A 23,172-nucleotide genomic window follows, 5' to 3' on the forward strand; every position below is an offset into this window, starting at 1 on the left:
ACTTCCTCATAGGACTGCGAGGAGTCAGTGAGATGGTGCAGGGGAAGCACCCAGACGGGGCCAGCACATGCTAGATGCTCAGGAAGTGCAGCTAACAGTTCCAGCACTCTTACACGCCCCCTGCCCCCTCCCCTTTTTTCCTGGACTGCGCATTAAGCAGACACTCCAGAGTTGTTTCCAGGGAGGCTGGGAGCAAGTGCATTCCAGGATGTACTTCCCTGGGCTATGGTACCTGAGACGGCAGGTTCTTTCTTCACTGGAGCTGCTGTCCCAAACCCCAGGACTTCCTTGGAAAACTTCCGATGGGACAGGCAGTGGGAGACTTCTCACCCTTTTCTGTGCTATCACTTTGCAGTCCTAGGAGAATGACAGCCTTGCCCTCCCATGTTTGCAAAGGGAGCCATGGGATTCTCTGGGGACTGACACTGGAGTACAATTTAAATTGGAAGTGCTCCAGAGAGCAAAAGATGCTTCCTTTTTTTTTAAAGTAGAGATTGAAGGAGTTGGCAAATGGGCCTTCGTAAATACAGAAGGACGAAATAGGATTTGATTTTTTCATTAAATTTCTGGGTGAGTGGAGGCACAGAGCTCGGTGCGGGGCGCGGGGGATGCGGGGGGAGCGGGGCGGGGTGTTTTCTCATTGATGAAATGCACTGCGCAGGTCAACGCCGTAAGCCCAGAAGAGCCAAAGCGAATTGCAGGGGCGGGGGGCGTGGTACTAGGGCGCCCGCGCCCGTTCAGGGGGCCGCGGCTGCGGCGGTGCGGGAGGCAGAGGCGTGCCGGGCGAGCGCGGGAAAGGCCGCGGGAGAGGCGAGCGCGCGGCGGCGGGGCGGGGGGCGCGCGGCGGCCGGGGGCGGGGAGGGGGCGGCGGGCGGGGCCTGCCACGTCACTCGCGGGAGCGCGTTGGGAAGGGAGGGCAGGGCGCAGAGCCGGCGGCGGCGGCGGCGGCGGCGGCGGCGGCGGCGCGAGCGCTGGGGCGGTGGGTCCGCGCACCCCGGCTCCGTGGCGGCCCCGGGGCCCTCTCGCAGGCCGGCGGCGCGGCTCCGAGGGAGGCCGTGGCGGCGGCAGCGGCGACCTTGGCCAGCGGCGCCCGCGGTGGCCGTAGGGCGGAGGCCGAGCCCCGCCAGGAGTCTTGGCCGAACCCGGGGGCGGTGCATCTGGCGCTTGGGTCCCCGCGGCGGCGGCCCGGGGTCTGGAGCTGCCGGAGGAGTGCGGCGGGAGCCGGGACGTGCCGACCCGTCCGGGGGGGGCGGAGCCCTGCGGCCCCGAGCCCAGTCCGGGGCGGGGCAGGGGGCGAAGCCACGGTCTTTTCGGGCGTCCAGCGGCACACGCGCCGGGCTGCGGTTCCAGGTACCCCCAGCTCTAGCTCGCAGCAGGCGCGGATAACTGGAGGCGCGGAGCTGAACCCTCCGCGCCCAGGTCACCTCCCCAGACCTAACCCAGCGGAGACCAGGGCTTCGGGGCTCAGGGACCCCGCCCGGTCGGACCGCGAGCCGGGAGGAGCGCGAGCCCCACCCTGAAAAGAGGGCGCCCCCGAGAGCTGGGAGGCGGCGCCGCGCTCCGGGGGTCGTGTCGTGGGCGCCGTCCTGGTGGCGGGGCGCACACCACGGAGGGGACATGCGATCAGAGAAATCCCTTACGCTGGCGGCGCCGGGGGAGGTCCGGGGACCGGAGGGGGAGCAACAGGATGCGGGAGACTTCCCGGAGGCCGGCGGCGGCGGCGGCGGCGGCGGCTGCTGTAGTAGCGAGCGGCTGGTGATCAACATCTCCGGGCTGCGCTTCGAGACGCAGCTGCGCACCCTGTCCCTCTTCCCCGACACGCTTCTGGGGGACCCCGGCCGCCGCGTCCGCTTCTTCGACCCGCTGAGGAACGAGTACTTCTTCGACCGCAACCGGCCCAGCTTCGACGCCATCCTCTACTACTACCAGTCGGGGGGCCGGCTGCGGAGGCCGGTCAACGTGCCGCTGGACATCTTCCTGGAGGAGATCCGCTTCTACCAGCTGGGGGACGAGGCCCTGGCGGCGTTCCGCGAGGACGAGGGTTGCCTGCCCGAAGGCGGCGTGGACGAGAAGCCCCTGCCCTCCCAGCCCTTCCAGCGCCAGGTGTGGCTGCTCTTCGAGTACCCCGAGAGCTCGGGGCCGGCCCGGGGCATCGCCATCGTCTCGGTCCTGGTCATCCTCATCTCCATCGTCATCTTTTGCCTGGAGACGCTGCCCCAGTTCCGTGCAGACGGCCGAGGTGGAAGCAATGGTGGTGATGTGGGCCGAGTCTCCCCGGCGTCCAGGGGCAGTCAGGAGGAAGAGGAGGAGGATGACGATTCATACGTGTTTCACCCCGGCATCACCCCCGGGGGGATGGTGGCAGGGGGCTCATCCTCGCTAAGCACTCTGGGGGGCTCCTTCTTCACGGACCCCTTCTTTCTGGTGGAGACGCTGTGCATCGTCTGGTTCACCTTCGAGCTGCTGGTGCGCTTCTCCGCCTGCCCCAGCAAGCCGGCCTTCTTCCGCAACATCATGAACATCATCGACCTGGTGGCCATCTTCCCCTACTTCATCACGCTGGGCACCGAGCTGGTGCAGCAGCAGGAGCAGCAGTCGGCCAGCGGAGGCGGCGGCCAGAACGGGCAGCAGGCCATGTCCCTGGCCATCCTCAGAGTGATCCGCCTGGTCCGCGTGTTCCGCATCTTCAAGCTCTCCCGCCACTCCAAGGGGCTGCAGATCCTGGGCAAGACCTTGCAGGCCTCCATGCGGGAGCTGGGGCTGCTCATCTTCTTCCTCTTCATCGGAGTCATCCTCTTCTCCAGCGCCGTCTACTTCGCGGAGGCCGATGATGACGATTCACTCTTTCCCAGCATCCCGGATGCCTTCTGGTGGGCAGTGGTTACGATGACCACTGTAGGTTATGGGGACATGTACCCCATGACAGTGGGGGGCAAGATCGTGGGCTCGCTCTGCGCCATCGCCGGTGTCCTCACCATCGCCCTGCCCGTGCCCGTCATCGTCTCCAACTTCAACTACTTCTACCACCGGGAGACCGAGCAGGAGGAGCAGGGCCAGTATACTCATGTCACCTGTGGGCAGCCTACCCCAGACCTGAAGGCAGCTGACAATGGACTTGGCAAACCTGAATTCTCTGAGGCCACCCGGGAGCGGAGACCCAGCTACCTTCCCACTCCACATCGGGGGTATGCAGAGAAACGAATGCTCACTGAGGTTTGATAGATACAGGCAGCGCCTGCACAGAAGGAAGACACAGAGCAAAATGATCCCTTAGGGTTCCTTCTCATCCTCCACTACTTGCACCTCAGCTCCTGTTGACTTCTGACTCCCTCCCCTACATCCAGCGGTTGGCGCCAGAACCATATACCTGGACTGTCAACCTTGTTACCTGACCCCTGCAGCATCCAAGGTTTATCCATCTAAGTGACAGTTTTGAAATTCTAACGGTGCCACCCATTCATGCCCATCTTCTGTCACATGGATGAGTTTTCCATCTGACCTTCCCTCAAGACTCTGACTTTTCATGTCTGGGACTTGTAATATCTCTAGGAACAGAAATGTCACCAGGATGGAAACCAGGCACCCCTTGGTCCTGTTTCTCCTTAGCATCCTTTGCTTTGGGGCATGCACCTGTCTTCGCTTCTGGCCACACGGTAACTAGCAGACGCTGGTGGATAGAAACAGTACCCATCCTGCCGTTTTCCTCCAGTGCCCTAGAACACCGGACCCTTGGTAGAGCTTTCAGCTGCACAGCCTCAAGTTATGTTATTCATCTCTAATCTTGGTTGGAATTAGAGAAACTACAATTAGGCTTGGCTATTTGGAGGATCTTAGAGTCAATCTCGAACCAAAGGGGTCAATGGATTCCTCCAGGTGGCATCTGGTGCAGTGGACATCAATCTTTGGTCCACACTTAGTCCTCCTCACTCTGATCCCCTGACTGTAGCTTCCAGGAGGGTTCCCTCTCAGAGCCAAATAAGTCTTCTTACGTGCACGTGCCTTCCTGGGCAAGGAGCTGGAAAAGGGGGAGGCACAGAGCCTGGAGACACAGCTGACTAGAGTCAGGCACCTGGCTTGACTGCTTATCTGAAGATTAGACGATGCCACCTTGGGGTGTGGGGTGCAGAGGAATCTTGTCACCGACAGCAAATTTCTGTCCCTCACTTCCCCCAGCCCTCCCACTCTTCTTCCTGGGAATTTGAAGTAGGATTGCAGTTGAAGGCTTTCAAAAGTGGACTCCAGCTTAAATCCACAGACAGGTAAAAGCACATATGGGATGCTAGTGTGGGTGGGTTTTTTTTCTTCCTATTTTATAGGCAATGAAATAGGTGCTTTAGAGTAAGGAAGACACATTATTCCTTTGCTGACAGCTTCCCTGTTAGAGATTTTTTGCTGAGTCAAGCAAACATGCTCCTGCTCTGGCCCTTGGAGCAGCTGTAAACTGCTCTCACTGGTGAGGTGACGGCGTGGCGGTCCCACCTGCACTAAGCCATCGTCTTCCATCATGAGCCCCTCCTTCTGTCCCACTTGCCCGCTTCCCCTCCTCTTTCGCCTCGTAACATTGTCATTCATGTGTTGCCTTGATAAACTGTGATTTACTGTTCTGAGCTCTCCTGGGTGCAGTTCAGAAACCAAAAGGACTGTTAACATGTTTTAAATTTTATAATCTCGGCTCTAAGACTCTTGGATGAGAATTTTTTTTTTTTTACAAAATATTTTCTCGAAGAGCAGCTTATGAGGGACAGTCTCTTGAGGGTTTTCCTGAGAGACACTGTGGCTCGTGTGAGTGCCAGATCTAAATCTGGATTTTGCCACACTTTACAGGGTAACTTGGGTGCCATGGTTCCTCCTTGTGCCTCAGTTCCCCCCCCCCCATTTAATGGGAACATTAATGTCTCCCCCCCGCACCTCATGGGGAATGTCCTGTGAACTCATCTGGGGAGCTGGGAATGATGCTATGCAAATGTGTGAACTTTAGTAATGATTTCTAGTTCATTACCTTGTTTCCCCATCTCTCGCAGGCAAGGCATCCCCCCACCCAGAGTTCCTGCCTTGCATCCAGAGCCCACAGACATGCCATTCTGGGCCCTTAGCTCTTTCCACCCCTCCTTAGCCTCTTGAACTGGGCCTCGGTCCTTCTTCTTACCCTTCAGCAAGGAGGATGCTCTTTGGACAGATTCATTGGGATCCTTCCAGAGCCAGACACCATCTTGATTGACAGCTTGGCTTCTCCAAACCTGAAATGCAGTAGGAGATGCTCATGATTCAGACATCTGCCATGTCTGAGGCCGTAAGGTGCTGGTGTTCCCAATCTCTTCAGTTACTCCTGGCTATTCAGGGGAGGAGAAGGGCCCCCCCCCCAGAGGCAGAAGGGAGGCTCGTGGCCCAGGGTAAATGTTGGAACGTGTATGCACGTGTCTCTGTATGTGTATGTGTCCTCATCCTCTTCACCATTTCCTTTTCAAGTCAGAGCATGCCTGAAAGTCAAGGGTTTATGGAGAGTGGGGCTCTCCAGGGACTCTGGTTGCCGTAGCAACCTTCCAGATGGTTCTCCCTGTCGTCTGATTTGGGCAACAAGGGAGAATGGGAGACTACATACTCCCAGCTTCTGAAGTGGGGACACCTCCCACATATGGGCTTAAGGGCCGGTAGTGCCAGGACAGGGCTGCATGACCTTCAGAAAGTGAGGGGGTGTAGGGCCCCAAAGCTTCCTCCCCAGACCTTTCCTCCCGGTTTCCCTGCCCAGTCACGGAAGCTGCCTCATCTCACCCCCGAGTCTTCAGAAACTTGAATGCTAAGCAACTGCCAGTGAAACCAGTGTCCACATTATCTTTTCCAAAACGGCCTTGGAGGAGACTGGCTTCTCCAGAGGCAGCCAGGCTGAACCGCACTGAGAGTCAGACTAGTTTTAGTCCATAATTGCACCGAGGGGATCTCACGGCCTCGGAGGGAGGCTCCTCCCAGCTCTTAGAGAGACGGAGAAGTGTACTCCTTCCTCCCAGGGGACAGTCTGGCTCCTGGGAGCAAGCTCACGGGTGATTCTTCCTAAGACGTCAAAGAAAAGCTGAGAGGCTGTGCGCTGACCTGGTTTCTGGGAAGGATTCTGCCAAGCGATGCCCCTCTGACTCTCAGCCTCTCCGTGTGGACTTTGCCCCCTGAGCACTGAGAGACTCTGCGCCCAGTGTTGCCGTGACAGCTGGGGTGGCAGTCCCACAGCTGCCAGCAGCGGGGCTCAGGCCATCCAACAACGTCACACCTGGCTCAGGCCAGCAGGAGCTCCCAGGGGTCTTCCTGGATCCTCCAGGCTCGGCTGAGGCGTGGGCTGTTCCTCCTGCCTGACCGTCCCCAGGAGAGATGGGGACAGCTGGCCTGGTTTGCATCTGAGGTAGGTTCTCCTGTTGGGGAATTTCCTTCTGGCGCGGTCCCTCAGGCCAAATGAGAACAGGGCTGGGGGGGGGGCAGGAGAGCGTGCATATGGGGAGAGTGGAGGCTTTATTGCCTTTCCTCAGCGGCCACCTCGCTCTCTTTCTGTGTATCTCTTTAAATCTTAAAAAAAATTATGATGATTATTTTTAAGCTTTATTGGAGGGGAGGTAATTAGGTCTACTTATTTAGATACAAATTATTTTTTTAATGGAGGTCCTGGGGATTGAACCTGGGACCTCGTGCACGTGAAGTTTGTGCTCTGCCCCTGAGCTGTGCCCTCCACCCCCCGTGTATTCTTGACTGCATCTACTTTGCTCTCCTTTCCCGTTTCTGCGCCCTCACTGCTGCCGCCCTGCCCGAATCCCCGCCTCACCAGCCCCCTTTTCTCCGCATTTCCCCCTTTCCTTCCTCTATTCACTCTCCCTTTCTCTGCCTTTTTGCCTTCTTCCCGCATTTCTGGTTTTCTCCCACCTGCTGTTTTAACCTCTTCTTCCTTCCCTGTGTGTCCTTCCAGCGGGCTCCCTCTCTCGCCGCCTCACGGTCTGGGAGCGCCTGGGGGCCTTTCTGTGGCGGGCGCCCTCGGGGCTCTAGGACAGATGTGACCACCGAGGGCGCTTGCTCAGAAGGTTGTTCTCCGGCCGGAGCACCCCCTTTCTCCTGCCATCTCAGCGCGCCCTCCTTTCCTGCGGTTCTCACCTCTGTGGGGAGAGTCGGGGGCTTCCGCAGCGAGTGAGGTCGCTGTGGGTTTAGAAAATGTCTCTGATGGAATTTCCCAAATCTGTAAAGATAAAATAGAGAAAGAGAGAGAGGGGGAATGAAACTGATATGTTTTGGGTAAGTACTTTGCTTGTATAGCCCTGGAATATGCCCTCCTCTGGCTTCCCCAGCCTTAAAAAACTTTCGGAAAGGCTCAAGACAAAGGCCCAGTGGAAACAGTGAGGTGAACCCAGAAAGGAGGCCTCAGGAGGAAGGCACGGAGCAAAACTAGCCTGGAAATGGCCTTCACCCAGGGGTGCCTTCTGACTGCCCTTCGTTCTCTCCCGGGCTCCCGGAACATCCAGCCGCCGCTCTCGTGTGCACTGAGGCAGAGTAAAAGCACAGGGCGGAAATCTCAGTGATGTGAGGCGCAGGGGACACCGTGTGACAGGACGGGCTGAGACCTGCCGCCCCGTCCATGAGGAGGGCTGCGCGCCTCCTTGCTGGGGGCCCTGCAGGCGGGTCCCACCTGCACCAGGAAGCTTTCGGAGGCGGTGGGCGTTTCCTCAAAGTTAACCAAGAAACCTCTCTGAGTTACTATTATTTTTAATGACATGAGGCTACCAGCCGAGGAGCTTCCTGTCTTGTCTGGGAGGTGGTTTGGTTTTAGACACCTACAAGTCAAGCCTCTCTACACACGGGCCAGACTGAGGGCCAGGATGGGATGGGAGCTTTTCCCCCGCCACGTGGGGACACTTTAGAGCTTTCAAGCACTTGCTCCGTGCTACGCGCACGCACCTCCAAGAGCTGTTTGTCTGCTTTGAATTTTGACAGTGAAGCCGCTGTGGGACTGACACGCCCCTTTCTTTCTGCTCTGAAGGCGGGCGGAGCCGCCTCCAGCCCCTGCAGGGCCTGGGTAGCGCGAGCTGAGCAGCATCAGCACTGCGGAGGACGAGGGTGGTGCAGCTGCCCAGCGGGCTTACGCTTCGCTGGCAAAACGAAAGCAACCAAAAGCTCACAGACAAACCAGAAGACCCCACCTGGTCTCTGTGCTGTAAACTCGGAATTCCTCAGGAACCTGCACAGGAGGCAAGCTGGCACCCTCCCGGCCTCCTCCCCAGCCTCCTCCCTGCGGCCGTCATTGACCCTCTGAGCCATCACACTGCTGATGGGGCCCCACTTTGACGCTTCCGTAAACAGAAGAAGTGGGGGTCAGAGTCTTCCCTTAGCACGTCCTCCTGCAGGAGGCTCATCAGATGCCCGTCTCCTCTTGCTCTTACTTGCCTTTCGCTCACTCATCCCCCCCAACACCTGCCCCTTGATGTTTTTGTCATGTGACACCTTCCAGTCCTGCTGCTCATCCTGCCTTCCCTCAACGGGCTGAGCTCTGGCTTTGGCAGTGTCTTGTCCCCTCCCTGGCATCTCTGCATATACGCCAAGACGGATTCCCAGGGAACTCTGTCCTCCAGGGACCATCTGCCTGGAGCCGCCGTGCTGGCTCTGATGGGCTGTGACTGTGCGTTATTGCCCCGGGAAGCAAAACTGGGTCTAATTCTAGCTTGTCAGGGTCACTTAGGGAAGGGAAAGAAATCCGTTCTTTAAACTGCAGGTTTGCTCTCTCCATCGCACTGGATGCTGAGCCCAGGGGCTGCCCGGCTCTCCAGGGGCAGAATAGGCCTGGGGCCCAGGGTTTTGGGGGAAGAAGAGGCTCCCAGTTGTGGGCTACTGGGAATCAGGGCAGATGGGCTCTTAGCCCTCTGGTTACTGTGTCCCCCGATGGACCACTCCTGTTCTGGGCTGCAGGTTCCTGTGGGGTTGGGGGTTGTCATTTCCTCCACCTCCCCCTGCTCTGAACTCCTGGAGAAAGGAGTTCACCCCGCCTCTCTGTCCTGACTGGGTCCTCATCCCCTTGGAGCCCTAACGAGGGGGTGGAAACCTACTGGTGACCACTTTGGAAAGGTTATCCAAACAGGACAGTGACTGCTCGATCCCAGAACAGAAGGGAAAAAGGGGCGTACACTGTAGTAAACTCCATCAGTGCTGGTCTCACCTTGGCCATTGCCTAAACTACTGGGGACCCCGCCCTGGTGGGGTTTATGACGATTTTTTTTTTAACATGATGCTTGCCTCATCATGGTTACTATGAAGTAGCTTTTTTTTGAGTCTGTCAGGGACCCAGCAGACACTCTTTGCCTGACGGTAAAAAACATCTTGGAACCTTAAGTGACCTCCGTCCCAGGTGCAGGGCGAGCAGACAGACCCCGGCGCTCTGGCGAGTAAGCCGGCGGCGGGGTGAGGGGGCTGCAGCGCGCAGTCTGCCGCCGCTGCTATTTTTGACGTGCTTGCTTCCTCCCAGGGCCTGACAACCGCTGTCTCCAGGAGACAGACAAACCCGCTCTTGGCAGCAGAGACATTCTGCTTCGGAAAAGAACCGAGGAAGACAGCCCTGCAGCTGGGAGGGGCCGGGCCACGCCTCCCCCTCCTCCAGGATCTAAGACTGGGGCGCCACCCGCCCTGGGGCATCCACCCTCCCCCGTGGGAGTCGTCCTAACAAGGATGAGAAGGGCACCGTTCATTTTAAACAGCATCTAAAACACGCCCAGGGCCTTCAGACTTGGCGTGTGTGACAGAGGTTAGGAGCCCAGACGCTGGGCCAGACAGTCTGGGTTCAAGTCCCATCTCTGCCACTTACCTGCTGGGTGGCATCAAGCAAATTCTGAAACCCTTCTGTGCCTCAATTTCCTCCTTTGTAAATTGGATGCATAATCACAGTGACAATCTCTCAGAGCTTTTTGAGGGTTAGCGGAGTTCATATACATGCGATGTTTATGTACTATGTAACGTTGTGTAGCAAGATGCGTGCGGTGTGACACGCAGCCACATGGAGGCGCTGTACAGAGGTTGGGGTGATTACTATGGGTAGGCTAGACGTTGTTTTCCTCTTTGGGAGGTAAGACAGTGGAGGCTCAGAGGGCAGGTTCAAGGGCGCACAGCTGCCGTGTGTTGCGGTCCGTCACCCTCAGGGAAGACGTAACGAGCAGAACACAGCGAGGGTCTGATTGGTACTAAGCCAGAAGGAGAATGAATTCATGGTTCCTAAATGTGTCCATAGGCTTTTATTTCTGTGCCGGCTTGTCCTTTGATGGAAACAGAAGGCATCCTGTGCTCTTCTCGCTCGGCTTGGAAGGCACAGCGCTGCCTGTGCGTCTTTCTGCAGAGCCCTCCTCTCTCCGCCATGGTCCTCCTCCCCTCACGTGTTAGCATCCTCAGGGGCTGGCACTTGCTAGAGCCTTCCTCACATGCTTCCTGGCGTCCTCCTCCCTGGGGCCAACGCAGGGTCTCGCAGTAAACCCTCAGGACCAATCCCATAACCGGACCCGGCTCAGCGTCTTCCTGCACTGTTCTAGTGGCTTCCAAATCCCACTTCCCTCAGCGCCCCCTGTGTTCCCCAGCCACCTCCATGTCCCCTTGCCCTTTCCCCTCTGTAGGTGGGGTGCCCTGTGGCATCCCTTCAGCATGTTCTTGCTTCCCCTTCTCCTTTCAGGCAGAGGAGACAGGGGACCCTGGGTGGGAAGAAGCGGGCTCGCCGACCCCTGGGGTCTCCATTTCCTTCCGCTGTGACTGAAGCCCCTCGGGGGTCCCGACTCGGGCCAGAAGGCTGTGCGCACGCTCAGCTCACTCCCACAGCCACTGCCGCTCCCCCCGGGGGACCTGGCCCAGGGAGGGGCCCCAGGACTGCCCTCCCCGTTCTGAATTCAGAGCTTCCAGGCTTCCTTGCTTCTGGAGTCAGAGAATTTGGGTCTGAATCACCGTCTGTCAGCTGTACCTCCTTTAAACCTCTCCAAGCTTCACTTTTGCCATCTGCAAAATGAGGATGTGAATTCCACTCGCCCCACTTGGTGGCTGTCAGGCTCGAACAGAGCTGCAAGTTTAAGTGTTTACAGGCAGTACCCTCTACCAGACATCCAAGGGGGCCTCAGTGACACTGACCAGTGGAAGCACCTGTGCCCTCAAAGAAAGGGGGGGGGGCCCAGCCCACTGCAGTTTTGTTCTCTGAAACCCACATTTAAATGAAATATGACATAAAAATAGACTCAGGATGGCAGGCTTTTAAACCAGAAGGCTCTTTGCCTAAAGGATTCATGGCAGAATCTCTTTAAATAAATTGCACTGAAGACATGGTTTAATACAAGGCAATCTGAAAGGGTCTTGTAAGAATAACATGGCTAAACTGGTGATCTGTTTTTCAACGGTTAGTTTCCGACCAAAGTAGAACGAGGGCTCTCACTGAAGCCTTCCTGGGAGCACCAGGGTATCGGGAAGGGCAGCGTCCGGGGTCATGGATGGACAGAGGTGAGAGCCCGAAGGGGTGTAAGTGTCCCTGTTCGTGAAGGAGGGGACTGATGGGGACCAAAGGGGTGGGTGACCTCCTGTCACACAGCCCATTGGGGCAGAGCTGAGCCCAGGACTCACATTCTCTGACTCCAACACAAGGCTGTTTTCCCACGGGAAGTGGAAGCCTAAGGATTTTCTCAACATTTTAAAAAAACAATTTTATTCATCTCCTCCCAACCCCACACCTCGGTGGAGCTGTCCCTCGGAAATGGAATTAAGTGCTTTTGAGTTTCACCCCTTGCCCCTGGCTTTCCAGGGGACAGAGGCAGCAGGCTTAGCTACAGAAACCCTTCGTCAGACAAGCAGCTCCTGGACGTTGACGGGAGGACCCCTAAGTGTTAGGTAATTGGCACTGGGCGAGAGGCTTGCGTTCGGGCTCCGACCTGGGCACAGACCCCGGGCATCTCATCTCACTGAGTCAGAGTTTCTTTAATTTTTTAGGGCTTTACCTTGTTTTTGTTCTGGACCACGGGAAACTCACGGAGGAGGAAAGCAGGGGCTGTCTGGAGGTCTATATTTTGTAGAGGAAGGAGGGCATGCAGATGGTTAGCCTCTTACCGGCAGTGCCGACCTCGGGCGCCCTGGGAAACGGAAGTCCGCTTCTGGACTCTTTTCTGCATTTTGTTGCCCTGGGGGAGAAAGAGAAGTTACTGTTGGGGCACAGATCACTTAGGCATCACAGGACGAGGGGCAGAAGGAAGGAAGTTCCCAGAGGCCACGGCAGCTGGGCCAGAAATCAGACAGGTGCTCGCCAGCTACTTTAAGGCAATTTGGCATTGCTGGGAAGAGGGCAGAGTCTGGCGTGCTGGCGGGAGAAGCTGCGGCTCGTGCAGGGCTGCTGTCCTCCTTCCGGGGATGGGCATGCTTGCTAGGGGGAGCTCACACCTGTGCACGTGGGGAGCCCGGTCCTCACTGCCCCCAGCCTTCCTGGTAGTCACCCACTGCTCAGCTCGTAGTGTGTTGGGTTTTGTTCGATTTTATTTTATTTTACTTTACTATTTCATTTCATTTCATTTCATTTCATTTCATTTTTGTCTGCCCAGGTCCTCACTCCCCCCAGCCTTCCTGGCTACTCATCTGGAAGCGTGTTGGTTTTTGTTTAATTTAATTTTTTTTTTTTTACTTTATTTTATTTTACTATCTCTTATTTTACTTTACTTTCGCTTCTTGCATTGTATCCTGTCGTACTGTTTTCTGCATCTGCACTCCTGGGGCACACGGTTTTCCGTAAGTGTGGAATTCCAAACAGCCATCACAGAGCATCTAAGCTGAGGCTTCAGAGGTTGCTCCTGACGAGAGGTCCTAAGTCTGTGACGTGTGCGCCACGTATGATGCCAAGTTAAGAAATACTGGATATGATGGTTACATCTCAATAAAGCTGGAAAGAATAATAATAATAAAAAGACAAAAATAGCGGAAGATTTCACATGGCGACCTGGATTTTTGTTTTCTTTTGAAAAGCAACACGTCTGGTCTCCTTGGCCCCACACTTCGGTTTCCCAGCGTCAGCCTGCCCTTCGGAAGGGCCAGGCGCTCTTGCCTTGTGTCCGCAGAGGCTGCGTGTCCTCTCATTTTGCACGACGCCCACAGTGTTGATTTTCTTGTAGGGGGGAGAAATTTCCCTACGTGTGCATTTCTGTCACAGTTTGGAAAAACCAAAGACTGAGCAGGTGCCTCGTGTAGGGCAGGCGCCTCCCAGTCTCCTTCACCTGGCGCCTGTGGTCACTCTCGGAAGCCTTCCTGGGTGATCGTGGTCACCCGAGTCACGCTGGACTGTCCCACGGGTGCAGGAGGCGTGGCTGTCAGGTAGTGAGAGGGGAAGAGAGGGCAGGGAGGAGACGGTCACAACTGCAGACGAGAGAGCAGGGACCGCACAGCGTCAACAGCTCGCTGCGCCGCGTCACGGGCTCCGTGCGGCTGCGCGGGCGGGCAAACGTGCGAAGCAATTAAGAATTTTCGTCTAAAATGATAAAAATGACAAAAAGGCAACCTGTGGTGTTCGGATAGTTTCGATTTGAGGGTGATCTCGTACGTCTGTGAAGCCAGGTAACTAGACCTCACGCGAGCCTGCTGGCCGGGACCGGGAGAGAGTGGAGGGCGGGCGCTCCTAAGTGGGGCCGTGTGGCGTTCCCGGGCCGTCGCTGGCCCCGCGGCACATGCTCTGCGCTTGTCAGCTGTCGGCGGGACATCACGACCCCATGGTCAGCCCCAGATCCTTTTTGCCTCTTTTTCTAGATTCTTCCCGGAGAGTTTCAGCTCTTCGGGGGACTCTCCTGTCTGTGAGGTTTATTGGCCAAAAGTTAAATGATCGTAAAGTTGGGTACATGTCCAACATGATTGCCTTGGGAGACAGATAAGACTGTCCTCTTTTCACTGCTTTTCTTGTAATTTTATTACAATATTCAGGACTAGATTTCAAGTGGGGAGCTGACGAGCAACTTGTCGGCTCAGAATCCTTCGGATCCCAGGAGAGAAGCAGACTTCATGCTGGTCATCCCTCATGGGGCAGCTTTCATTTCTGAAAACCCAAATTTAGAAGGATTCTATAACCCTCTCCCTTCCCCTCCCCCCAAAACATTCACTCTTCCCAGGAGTGTGGAAAAAATGAAATCAGCTCGGATTAAAGGAAATCCACCTCGGACCTCCCGTCTTAACGCTGGTCTGCCTCACTTTTTCCAATAGACGCACTTCTAAAAAGTGCTAGTTTTGACCTGAGTGTGTGTGTGTGAAAATAATAGACTCACTTCCCAGCAGAGGTGTTTTCAATAGAAGAGGGCTTGTTTCACACTAAAAAAAAAGAACCCACAGTATAGCTAATGAGTGTATCTAGTCTGTGGGGAAATGAACGTCACCTGGTTTGTGGCAAGCTTCCTGCAATCCGAATTCCTTCCCCCAGTGGAGGGAAAGGGGATGCCAGGCCATTAGAGAGGGTGGTGATCGCTGATCAGATTTGGGAAAGAAAGAGCCTTTTTATTTGTTGGCGAGAGTACAGGATATTTTTCAAAATGAGGGTTCAAAAGTGGGAACTCAAAGAAACTTTTACCGATTTCTCTCTTTCTTACTGCATTTGGACTGTCTGGGGGATGCAGCTGGAAGTGCGTTTTCCACGTGTATCACCGTGTCAGGTGGAGCAGGATGGGAGAGGGGGACGTGGCTCTGAGCCCCTTGTTTCTCTGTGAACCAGGTTGGAAGGGGTGATGTCAGCCAAGCTGGGGTCAGTACCCAGTGCCACCACCCTCTGGCCATGCAGCTGTGTGGCCTTGGGAACAATGGGGCCCTCTCTGAGCCTTGGTTCTCTTCTCTGTAAAGTCGGATGATACAGCATCCCTCAGGGGGGCTGGCGGAATTTAACGAGGTAACGCTAACCAGGTGCGTCACACGGCCCGGTGTGTAGCGAGCGTCCAGTAAGAGGGCGTCATTATTTCCGTGGTCTCTTTGTTCTTCGCCCCTTCCGTGGGGTGCTGAGACATCAGCCAGCCTCTGAAAATTGGCCGACCTTTGGGAAAGTTGAAACCACTCAAAGCTTTCATAAATCGGTCTTTTGGGAGATACATACACAATGGTATCTCTCTCATTTTGTAGGTTTAGATTTCCTGACCTCATACTGACCACAATTCAGCTATTCACTCATCAGACACTTGGCTGCAGCCGAGGCGACTCACTGAAAGGGGCTTAATGCCCTTTTAGCCTTGAAGACTTGTTTCATGCTCAAAAAGCCAGTGAGAGAGAATCTCTAAGGATTCTGACAAGTTCCTTTAAAAAGAGCACATGCAATGAGGCGACTTACCCACTCAGTCTCTGGGAGCAGTGAAGACTTCCAGCTCACATAGGAATTAACTGGGCACTTGAGTAAATGAGTGTGGAAAGAACCTATGGTTCAGCCCCTTCCTTGCCCGGCTCCTGGGCTGCCCTTGAGTGAGGGACTGAGCCGTTAGGCGCCTGCACAGGACCCCCAGGTAGATACCTCCTTGAGTGTCCAGCAGCTCACAAACGTGCCTTTCGTGGTGTGTTTGGGGTCCACCTTCTTTGGAATTACAACAGAAGCCGGTGGAAACTGTGACTCGATTTACAGAGAACGTTATTTCTTTACACACAACATTTCAGGAATGTGTTTAGTTTGCAAGGCAGTCAGCTTCATGATGAACACGTAGAGAATGAGACACAGTGACGTGGAGTAACTGAGCAGGGGGAGAGACTTCCAGAAGTCAGCCTGCGTTAGGGTGAGTTCCTAATTATCCCGGGCCTGTCCTGAAGCACTGCCGGAGAGAATCCATAACCGGGACCCCTGCACGGGCACGTGCTGGAGCTTCACAGCTTCTGTTGTTGGGAGGTTCTTCTCCTGCCTCTGTCACGCCCGCCCTGCAGTACACTTCCTTCTTCCTGCTTTTGCCTTCTACTGAGATGGATACTCAACTGACCGTGGTACCTAGAACAGCTCCTTCTGCCAGAGTCCCTCCGTGTGGTCTGCAGAGCACTGGCCTCACGTGCCATTCCCGTGGGCAAAGACTCCCTGGGCATTGTTTGTTTCAGAAACACCGCCTCTTGGAGACACACGAGGCATGTGCACGCAAGGTTAAAGGCTCTGAGAAGTCCCGCAGCATGTAAACCTCCTTCATTTCCTAAAGCAGTGGCATTCAAATTATTATTTTTTTAACGGAAGCTCCACCACTTTTGGGGGTAATTTCTATGCATGTCCCACAAAAACTGTAATCCAAGGTACACATTTTGAGCAACTCAAAGAGATCTGAAACTCCTTGTGATGGATTTGGGTCCACGAAACCTAAGACCGTGAAGGTTTTCTCAAATGGGGACGACTGGGGAGCTTTTTAATCAACCTGCTTAAAGGTTTCCGCATTCCTCTTGAGGGTGTGCAGTGACTCGTAGAGTCAGTGGTTTGATAAGGCTCTGTCTGAATGACGTGAAAGAAGACGTCTTCGCTGTTGACCTTCAGAGTCTCCTTCAGCAGAAGTCTTTGAGAAGAACAGCTGCAAGAGTTGTTCTTGTTTGTTAGTCTTGGGGTCCCTGTTCTGCTCTGCCTGTGAATGTCCACACTTCAGATACTCTTTGCTGGACGGCTGACTGACTTAACGGTGTTGCCTGCTGGTGCTGACCGCATGACTTCCATGTGTGCTGTTAACCAGACCAAAGATTAGGACATGGATTTCTATTTACAAGTTCTTTTTCCACTAAATTGGGCCGCTTAATGAAAACAGTCAAGAATAACCTTTACTAGCGATCACGTTTATAAAATCTTATTCGCCATCTGCGCAAGACACAGACGTTCACAGGGAGCTATAAGTAACCAGGGTTTTCAGTCTTCTCTCCCATGTTCTTAAATACTATTTTTTTTTAACATTTTTTATTGATTTATAATCATTTTACAATGTTGTGTCAAATTCCAGTGTTCAGCACAATTTTTCAGTCATTCATGGACATATACACACTCATTGTCACATTTTTTTCTCTGTGAGTTATCATAACATTTTGTGTATATTTCCCTGTGCTATACAGTGTAATCTTGTTTATCTATTCTACAATTTTGAAATCCCAGTCTATCCCTTCCCACCCTCCACCCCCCTGGTAACCACAAGTCTGTATTCTCTGTCTGTGAGTCTATTTCTGTCCTGTATTTACACTTTGTTTTTGTTTGTTTGTTTTTGTTTTTGTTTTTTAGATTCCACATATAAGCGATCTCATATGGTATTTTTCTTTCTCTTTCTGGCTTACTTCACTTAGAATGACATTCTCCAGGAGCATCCATGCCTAAATGTCCATCAACAGGTGACTGGATAAAGAAGATGTGGTATATTTATACAATGGAATAGTACTCAGCCATAAAAACTGACAACATAATGCCATTTGCAGCAACATGGATGCTCCTTAAATACTGTTTTCATGTTTGACACCCCCTTGCCGTCTCCCAAAGTATTTCAGGCGCTGGCCCCTTCCAGCTGGACCTGGCTCCTGCTGTGCTGGGGTTTAAGTCCTCCGGGGAGCTCCTTCTGCTGCATGTTCTGGGTCACCGAGGGCTCTTACCTCTGACCCATCTCTCTCACCCCTGGAGAGGTCTGATGCTCCTGTCTGCTCCTCCACCAGCCGGTCCAGGACTCCGTTCTTTCTGCCAGGCTCTCCCTTCTGTGCTCAGAGGCAAAACGAGAGAGGCTGTAACTTCTCTCTCTTTTATTTATATATAAACACAGTCAGTTCGCAGTGTTGTGTCAATTTCTGGTGTGCAGCACAGTGCTTCAGTCATATGGGAACACACATATATTTGTTTTCGTGTTCTTTTTCACCGTAAGTTGCTACAAGATAGTGAATACAGTTCCCTGTGGTGTACACTATAAACTTGTTGTTCATCTATTTTGTATATATTAGTTAGTATCTGCACATCTCAAACTCCCGATTTATTTCTTCTTACTCCCTTCTCCCCCTGGTAACCGTAAGTTTGTTTTCTACGTCTGTGAGTCTGTTTTGTAGATAAGTTTGTTTGTCCCTCTCTCTCTGTTTTTCTTTTTCCTTTTTCAGATTCCACATGTAAGTGACATCACGTGGGATTTGTCTTTCCTTCTGGCTGACTTCCCTCCGAGGGACATTCTCTTGACTTGCCGTTGCCTTTGTATCTGCCCCTCTTCTGGACGGCTTGGCCTGCGAGGAGGAGGTTCTGGTGTCTGGTTGTTTCTTTCCTCTTTAAACCCACCACGAGTCAGAACAAGGCGACTGTGGGGAAGACGGGGAGCATGTAACCCTGGGCACCTGTCAGTGACGTGCTGTGGGACCCTGCGTGGCCGTCTCCCTGGCCCTTGGCGTGTATTAGTTTCTGGTATCATTCTCTGTCCCGGTGACTTCAACTCTGCAGTGAGGTGGCTGGATTAGGCAATTTTTGAGCTTTTGCTTGAAAATTCTGTGATTCCTCAAGCCTATTCGTTAAATGTGCAGCTGCTTCCCTGGATAACTTGGCAAACTTTATTGCCTGGCTCCTAACGCCAGAACGATCTTTTAAAAAGAGAGTTGGAGTTAGCTAAAATTTCAGCTTTATATAGAATCGTTGCATCTCAGAGGTCATCTGCTGCAGCCTCTTACTTGGCAGACAAAGATCAGAGCAGAATGTGACACTTAAAAATACGCCGTGTGAGTTACAGCAGCTTTTTGAAAGTGATGTCATCCTTTTTCTGTGAGACCGAGCATGAGAAATCTCTTCCCTGCACTTTTCCCTTACTTTCCCTCCCTCCTGCCTTCCCTCCTGCCTCCCTTCCTTCCTGTTTTCCTTAGGTGAGGTCTATCTTAGTTATTAAGTGATCCCAGATCTTTTTTATTTCAAAGTAGCAAAATAAACATTCCTTGGTGTTGGCAGTGTCAGCGCCTTGGCATTACAATTGGAAAAACACTGGACACGAAAAGGCGCTTCTATATTAAGGAGAAGTGAGAGATGCAGACCAGCAGGGATGCTGACCAGGATCCGCTGGGTCTGTGGCTCCCCACTTACAGGGGGAGCCTGCAGAAAAGACAAAGGAAGGGAGAGTTCCCACTTCTGCAAAAGGGCAGGGACCCCAAGGCAGGCGTTGGACCGTATGCTGGGCTGGTCCTGTTGTGCCGGGCTGTGGCCCTGGATAGAAAGGTCTGTCCGGCTCAGCCCGGGGCACTGGGGCTGCACGTCTGGACCACGGTCCCCTCGGACCCAGTTTCCAGTCCTGCACGGCTGCACCAGATCCTGGTGCTTCTTGGGATCTGTTCATCACCCTCATCTCAGTTAGCCTCCCTTCCCACTGCCGGTGCAACCTCATGAAGCAGCAGAACCCTGGACGGGGGTAGAGAAAGCCTGGGTGGGCTCCAAGTGTGCTCTCTGACCTTGGAGCCAACAGCTTGAAACAAACATTTTATTTTCTGAGTTTAAAAGCTGTATCTGCTCATTATGGAAAATTAGTACCATTCAGAAAAGCATAAGGAAGAAAATGAGGAGTCCCCACAGTCCCGCAGCCAGAGGCACCAGTGCTGGTGCTTCGTGGGGTCCTCCTTCCGGAGACGCTCTGGCTCTGCACCTGCGTCTCTGCTGAGGCCGCGCTGCAGTTCCCTGGGAGACCTTCACAGTCGGCCTCTAAGGTTCTCATGCACTTATCACATAACCATCACGTAGATGCACCTTCATTTTGGTAACCTACCCCACTTGCTGGACATTCAGGTTTTCTAACTTTTTGCTCTTCTAAGTGATGCTACAGTGAATGTTTCTCATACAGACATGTGTTCACACTTACGACTCTCTCCTTAGGTCGTATTCCTGCAAGAGTCAAGTCGCATGAAGAAATTGAGCACATTACTTGCTAAACAGCAACAGAAACAACAATAATTAGCATCAGTAGACACTTGCCCAGCATAGCGTGTGCAGAAGAGAACGTCGCGTGTGCTGACTCCTTGACGCCCCCGGCACCCCTGCGAGCATCTCCACTCCACAGGAGCTGCTGGTCCAGGGTCGCGCGACCAGTAAGTGGAGTGGGGGGCGGGACTGCACCCCAGGCAGTCTGGCTCCAGCATTCTCACCCTTACCTGCTGCGCAGTGCTGCCCTGGTGAAATGAGAGAGCGAAGAGGACCAATCCCCGGGCGCCGTTCAGCCGGGACATCATCTGTGCCATTCAGCGCTGCGCGGGCGATGCTCGCGGGCAGCACGATCGCCTGGTGTGAGCTCCTGGCCCCTGAATGCTCTTCATCCCCACCTGTGTGTGTTCAGCGGGGTCTGTGTGTGTGAGCGTGTGCGCTTATATGATCTTAGGAATGGAACAGAGCCAGCAGGGAGCGGGTGAGGCAGGGCAGCCTGGACGATCTGTTGACAAAACAATAAAACGTGGCTCCTCTGTGCTGTTCGCTGTGGCTGTAAACCCATCACGGTGTCCTTTTCATCTTAAGGTTCTCAGGCTCTTCGGCTGGGAAATCTGTCTCTTTGTGATTGAGCTGTCACCCCAGTGGAGCAGGCATGGGATGAGATGTGCCGTCTAGGGCACCCCTGTCACAGAAGCACACAACTGTATGTATCGTCCGAGGAGGACATGTGCCCTCCTGGGGGCTCTGCCCGTGCTGCGCAGGGCAGCCTGGTCCCCGCAGGTGCGACCCTTCACCCTGCAGGGCAGCAGGGAATCGACAGGCTCGTCACTGGAACAGTGACGCGTCCGGGCTGCTTTACTGAGTGTTCAGTGCAGAGGTGCCAGGCCTCCTAGAAGCGCAGATTGAGGAGCTCTGTCTGGGAGGAGCGAGGGTCCGCTCCTCTAAGACCTGTGCAGCACGTGCTTATCTTCAGGAAGCCTGGGGAGGGCTTGGGCGGTGGGTCTCAACCTCCCCAGGGCTTCGGAGTCACCTGGGAAGCTTTGGAAGACCTACCACTTCCTGCTGCCCGCTGCTGTCTTAACCCCTCCCTGCTCCACCCCAATGTGAGTAATTGATCTGGGGCGGTGTCCAGGTGCAGCAATTTTTTTTTCCCCAAAGCTTCTCAAGAGACTGCAGCGGGCAGCCAGAGTTGGGGGCCTCTAGTCTAAGAAGTTCTGGCGATGGTGACTGTGGCCTTTGCACTTAAGTGCCCTTCCCTCCCTCCACTTCACAAAGAAAGCTCACAATTGAGCATCACAGCAGTCCACTCAGGTCAGCGGAGAGGGCACTTTTATGATTTTCCTTGGCCCAGAGAGGCTGACTGAGCTGCCCAAGGTGGCGCAGCCTCTCCCTGAGTCACAGCAGCTGCTTCCTGCCCAGGCCAGCCCTGCCAGACCCTTTGGGAGAGAGCAGCCTCCCCTCCCCCGGGCTCTTCCGGGCTGGAATCACCCTCGCCTTCGCCTGCAGCAGCTGCCTCCCTGGTGCCGGGGTTCTTTCTTCTCATTCTCCCCCAGCAGCCACTCTTCCTCCTCAGAGCCTCCTGGTGAAATGTGCCATCACATCTTTTCCACAAGCTCTGCCCCACCTAACAGTCAGGTAACGGCGCTGGAGGACGTGGTCACCCGACCCTCAGCCCCAGATCCAGCCCTTCACCTCGGATGCTCTGCATTAGCGCCTGGCAGGAGTGAGCAGAGCCACCTCCAGCAGCAGCTGCCTGGGGCTAAGTGCCCTTCTCCCCAGCTGTCACCTCCCATCTGAATTTGTCTCCTCTCCCCTGCACCCCCTCGCCTCCCACCCCACCCCCAGAATAGCCTTAAGACCCACCTGAGTCCTTCCTGGGAGCCCCTGCAGTGATGAGTCCCTTTCTGGGACACCTGGAATGGATGCGTGCTTGACAAGGTCGCCAGGGGAGAGAAACACCCAGGCAGGTGGCTGCACACGCCCCGCCACCGTCCTCCGTTCACCAGTCGTGGGCTCAACTCTCTCCTGTCTCTGCCAAAGACTTCTGTTTCTCTTTACTCTTCCTCTCCTTGTTTGAAGCTTTCCCCTCACATGGGCTGTGTCCTGGACGGGCTCCCAGCGACTGCAGACTCTCTGTGTCAGAATCCTGCAGCCTCGGTCCTGGGATGCTGGGAGGTGGGGCGGGGCAGGGAGGAGGCGGGGTTTCAGCTCACCGGCACTGCAGGGAGCAGAGCACCCCCGGGAGGAGGGGCAGGTGTGGGTCCCCACTTCCCTTCACCTGCTCAGCAGCCCTGGGACCAGGGGACGCCACCAGCCAGCAGACGCCCGCACAAGTGCCCCTCCCCAGCCTGCCCACCATGTCTGGTGAATCGAGTTGGTGGGTTGGTGTGGTGGGTCAGTCAACATCCTTGAAGACTTCTAATTCCCCAAGACCAGCTTTTAGGAAAGGCCTGTGCTCTGTGAGCAAGGCCGGTGCCCAACTCTGCCCCTTCCTCCTAGACAGCAACTCAGTGCGACTTCTCCTGCCAGGTGAGAGGATTTGGAAGGAGGGAAGAGGCGGATGGAGTTGACGGGGTCTCCTTTCCCAAAGCAGAGGAAGCAAAGGTGTAGTCTCCCAGGGCCCGGCACGGCTGGCCTGGTGAATCTTTACCATTCTGGTTGGATGTCATCAGACAGGATGGCTATTTGTGGGTCCAGGAGCCCATCCCTGTGCCCCCTTACCTGTCAGGTCACCTGAAAGACTGAGCCTCTCGCGGCCAAGTCGTGCTACCAGATGCTGTCCCCCTGACTCAGTGGGTTGGAGGAGGCTGAGCTGAGTCTCCTTCCTAGACACCGCCAGCTGGGACAGAAGGTCCCAGCTCAGTCTGGGCGAGTCTCTCTGTGGAAGAGATGGAAAACCTCCCAACCAGGGGAGCTGGAAGGGGTCTGACCCTCCATCCAGCTTCCCTTTCTCATTTTATAGATGAAAAATAAATTGAGCCTCAGAGGTATCACCTGACTGGCTCGAGGCCGCAGGGCTGTAGCGGCTACGTTATAGCAGAGCTGGGTCTGGCGTCCAGAGTGTCAGCCTGGGTCCCCTCTCGGCTAAGATGCAGTGCCTCTACCGCTCACCTCCTGCGAAACGGCGCACAGCTCAGGTGACGAAGAGGTCCCAGTAGCCGGCGCCGCGTGGGGCTGCGTGGGGAGGGCGCAGGCCTCAGCGTCACACTGAGCAGTTCACGTCCTGCCGCTCTAGCTCTGGTCCCTGGGCGTCCTTCCTACTCTCTCGGGGCCTGTGTTCCTCAGTCATAGTGCGAGGGTCACTGCACTTATTTTGCAGAATTACCGTGAGGGTTTTCTAATGA

General features: G+C 54.8%; 1 protein-coding gene and 1 long non-coding RNA gene across 3 annotated transcripts; one reads left to right on the forward strand and one right to left on the reverse strand.

Annotated features, from left to right (window-relative positions):
- Positions 1–947: 947 nt before the first annotated feature.
- On the forward strand, positions 948–20,364 carry KCNA6 (potassium voltage-gated channel subfamily A member 6). 2 transcript variants are annotated; one of them, XM_010964832.3, is made up of 2 exons: positions 948–6,385; positions 19,781–20,364. In XM_010964832.3, exon 1 carries the CDS (start codon positions 1,618–1,620, stop codon positions 3,217–3,219), a length of 1,602 nt encoding a protein of 533 aa, XP_010963134.3. In that variant the 5' UTR covers positions 948–1,617; the 3' UTR covers positions 3,220–6,385; positions 19,781–20,364. The 2 variants fall into 2 exon arrangements, with proteins under 2 accessions (XP_010963134.3, XP_074213478.1); XM_074357377.1 differs by having other exon boundaries at positions 948–4,259.
- On the reverse strand, positions 6,879–21,848 carry LOC141575900 (uncharacterized). The gene is made up of 3 exons (XR_012503972.1): positions 21,692–21,848; positions 12,076–12,146; positions 6,879–7,204 (listed from the first exon to the last, which is right to left on the reverse strand). It is a non-coding gene; the product is annotated as an uncharacterized LOC141575900 (long non-coding RNA).
- Positions 21,849–23,172: the final 1,324 nt, after the last annotated feature.

This window comes from Camelus bactrianus, chromosome 34, assembly GCF_048773025.1.
Source record: "Camelus bactrianus isolate YW-2024 breed Bactrian camel chromosome 34, ASM4877302v1, whole genome shotgun sequence".
Lineage (NCBI taxonomy): Eukaryota > Metazoa > Chordata > Mammalia > Artiodactyla > Camelidae > Camelus > Camelus bactrianus.